Source organism: Papaver somniferum, unplaced genomic scaffold, assembly GCF_003573695.1.
Source record: "Papaver somniferum cultivar HN1 unplaced genomic scaffold, ASM357369v1 unplaced-scaffold_16, whole genome shotgun sequence".
NCBI classification, from domain to species: Eukaryota; Viridiplantae; Streptophyta; class Magnoliopsida; order Ranunculales; family Papaveraceae; genus Papaver; species Papaver somniferum.
In genome coordinates this window covers 1,774,228-1,777,876 of record NW_020625486.1, presented here as the reverse complement: position 1 = coordinate 1,777,876, position 3,649 = coordinate 1,774,228, and the positions used below count along the sequence as shown (strand labels likewise).

Below are 3,649 nucleotides of genomic sequence, written 5' to 3'. Positions count from 1 at the left end.
AAAGTTAAGCCATATCATCTTTGCATTGATTTAAGAAGTTGGAGTTGGAAAAGAATTTAGAGAAAAAAAATGTCTATCCTAGATGGACTTAGGCATTTATCTTCACAAATGGTATTCCATTAGAGAAGCTTTAAATTTGGTGGATTTCTTTCCCTCCTCAAATCCATTTTTTCCCTCTTATTAACCGGACTCATTGTTTCTGTCAGAAAAAGAAAAAAAATGGTGGATTTCTTTCCCTCCTTAAATTCATTCTTTCCCTCCTATTAACTCCTGCATTTCAAATGGGTATTCAAACGTTGATGCAAGCCCAAGATACATACTTCATTGGGTTTACACTCCACTCACGTCCAAATCCATGCTCTAGCAATAATTGTGGTGCCTAATTGTTTATAACGAAAATGAAAACCATGTGTTCTTGTTATCAACTTCTCAAACCAATAAACGCTCGGATATGTATGGTTTTGAACATTGGCTTTAATGATTGCATATATATACGACAACCGAAGCACTAGAGAATCAACTCCATGGTTTAATTGAATCGAACTTGAAGGGAAAGGTTTGTAGAGCACAGTAGGTGATGTGTATGAAGTTTGGAAGGTCTTAAAGGTGAAGTCAAGATATTATTTGTCCCTCGTATCATATCATATCATGCCCTCTTTAAAAAACGCCCCCATCAAAAAAGATCTACCAACATAGAGTTTTAACCTATTTCAACATATTCTGACTGATGACTGATGTTTGACTCCATTAGCAACCATAAAAAAATCTGGGCATAAAATAATCACTGTTTATCGGGCCTATGGTCCATGTGTGTGGCCTATGCAAACTATGCCCTTGGATCGGCTAGGCATACACTAGAGAACCATGTATAAGTATAATTATAAATAGCTAACTTGTAAACGCTCCAAGATGTATTCAGTAGATAACTTCTCTCATTTTCTCAATACTTATTCTTTAGTTTATATGCTAATATCTAGTAGTAGTAGTAATACTTTCTCCTCCTCTTTCTTATTTTAAAAATGTTTCAATCCTTCCAGTGGAAGTCAAGCCCATTTAATTTTTGGCTTGTCAGTTCCCCAGAGGTGACAGCCTTTTATCTTCATTGCTCAACTATTCTTACTCAGGTAAACTAGACGGCCTCGACCACAGAACCACTTCCATTCAATCAAGAATTAACCCACTCTTATCAGTCTCTCCTTTCCCTTGCTTCCTTCTCAGTGATGTTCAATTCAAACACAAAACCCTCTGCAAAGGAAAACCATCAGCAGCAGCAAGTCTGCATATTCTCCCCACACTACAAAATCCAGATGTTGTTACTGAAGCAAGTGCTAGTTCCACGTTCTGTTCCTTGTCCACCAGTAATAATGTCATCTCCTTCTTGTGATTCATTTACAGTTAGTTATCTGATCTTCATAACACCCTAAAAGGTTAAAACCCAAATTGGATTTTTTTCAATTCTAAAGGGCTACATGTCTCCAATAGAAGTAGCAAACTTTATCTCAAGGAACTCCTGCGGTCTGACATCGAGCCTAGGTATCCAAATAATTCCATCATCTAATATACTTAAATGCGCTATTAGTTCAGACACAAATATCATTAATTATGGAAACACAAAAGTTTTGACTTCAAAAAACTATTAGTAGGTGAATACGTGAACCAAGACAAATACACGATGATCACAGACAAAAATCCCTTGCAAACAACGGGCACATTTCTTGCTACATAAAAAAATAACACAGTAGAAGTGGAAGACACATATTAGCTTTATATGAGGTTGCTTTAAATTGAAACAGTATCCATTTAGCTATTAATGAATACCTTGACAAAAACAATCCTAGTACAAGGTTACAGTGTGTCGATGGAGAACTCTGATGCCATTCTAAATGCTGCAAGCAAAGTGATAAAAAGAGCCATCTGAACGTGTAATCTATTTTGTTGAAAAAAGAAACTTAAATCGATTAAACAGACTTAGTTTTAAAGATTGCCTAGTCTTACGTCAGCGAACAAAAAAGAGGACACAGGTATGCAACCTACCAAGCAAAAGCAACCAGCTTATCAGCATAGCCGTTAATATGACTAAGAGCATACTTCCAATAGAGAAAGAAACCCTAGCAATAAATTTAATTATAACTTGAAAGTCAGAAACTAAAAGAACATCACATGGCTGCAACTGAGACAACCAAAAAGCGCTGCCTGAAGGGCTTTGGACTCTGCAGCTACAGATTCAGCATCAACATCCTTGCTGTACCTGAAAAATCAACAAGAGTTAGACCAAATCCTGATATAGTAATCCGAAAAGAATGCATACAAAAGCATAACGTAAATCAGAAATTCTGTATATCATCATGGCTGATGAAGAGACATAGCATTTTCGCTAAGAAATCCCTCTCGTTCGAATAAAAAACAGCCTACACATGTCAAAATCAAGAAATCCATTTTTTTTTCTCCAAGTCTACAAACAAGAACAATCTTACAGGAGAATTACTTTTATTATAAAACATTAAGAAACTTAAGAAACTAAATAATAATAACAGTGTTAATAGAACATACTAACTCACCAACTTCAATATCAAACTCTACTCTTCACTATCCGACACCACCACCGGTCCTCTTACTTTAGAAATAAGCTTTGTTGGAGTTGCACATTTTTTTCCTTTTCTTCTATATCTGGGCCTGAGACATTCATCATCTGATTCTTCTGATAATACCATCGACTGTTCACCCACTGTCCTCCTAGTTCTCGATATCCGAGTTGAAGGCACTTCATTCTTTTCTCTTTTTTTACGGCCAGAACTAGACACTTGACCAGGTTTGCCATCGGGGTAGCAAGTATTCTTTTTTTTATCTGCGGGTGAGCCTATCTCCTGATCACTATCAGATGATTGCTTGTCAGAGTTGTAATCCATCCCTGAGAAGTCAGAGTAATTCTCAATACTCGCCGCCGAGCTGTCAGAGTAATCAGCATCAGTCTCTCCTGAGTTGAACTTATCCCATCCGCCCTCCTCCATGAACGTCTCTGGATGAAGTCTTATATTCTCCAACCTGGACCTCCACTGTCCAATATCTAAATCTAGACTATCGTTCTCGTAGTACTTGACACTTCTGATATCAAGCGACTGTTTGATACCATCGAGTTTCATTTCAGGAATTGAGTATATCTGAAGCACATCCTGCGTGAAGTCCTTGAACACAAATGTCAGGTTAAACACTGTCATCTCAGGTTTAACTAGCACCAAACTAGTGACAACAAAGAAAGGTGCTTTTACGAGATCAACTATGCAAGGTTCGATCAGGCAAAATACACGTGGTTCCTTCAGGGGAAGTTCCCCCTTGAATCCATACTCCCTCTGTACCTTTCTCCAGAAAAGGTTAGGCAACGGTCTCCAAATACGACCAACTCCAGCGAGAGAGTTGCGCAAAACTCGATTAAGATACTTAAACTTACATGAATCATGAGCAGATCTCTTCCTTCCCTTAAAGGTATGTACCATACGGAACTGGATATCCTTTTCCATCTCGGTCCCCACCTTGATTGGGTTGTGCAAGTGCAAGTGTAAGAGAGGCGGGATGGTCTCGTCTCCATCTTTCTCCTCCTCTCCATCTTGAAAGAAAGCATGTTTTACATTACTGTACATGATATCCATCTGGA

The 3,649-nt window shown here is 38.0% G+C and overlaps 1 protein-coding gene across 1 annotated transcript; it reads right to left on the bottom strand.

Annotated features, from left to right (window-relative positions):
- Positions 1–1,945: 1,945 nt before the first annotated feature.
- LOC113337462 (FACT complex subunit SPT16-like) lies at positions 1,946–3,234 on the bottom strand. Its single transcript, XM_026583143.1, has 2 exons — positions 2,559–3,234; positions 1,946–2,248 (listed from the first exon to the last, which is right to left on the bottom strand). Exon 1 carries the CDS (start codon positions 3,213–3,215, stop codon positions 2,577–2,579), a length of 639 nt encoding a protein of 212 aa, XP_026438928.1. The 5' UTR covers positions 3,216–3,234; the 3' UTR covers positions 1,946–2,248; positions 2,559–2,576.
- Between the last annotated feature and the right edge of the window lie 415 nt (positions 3,235–3,649).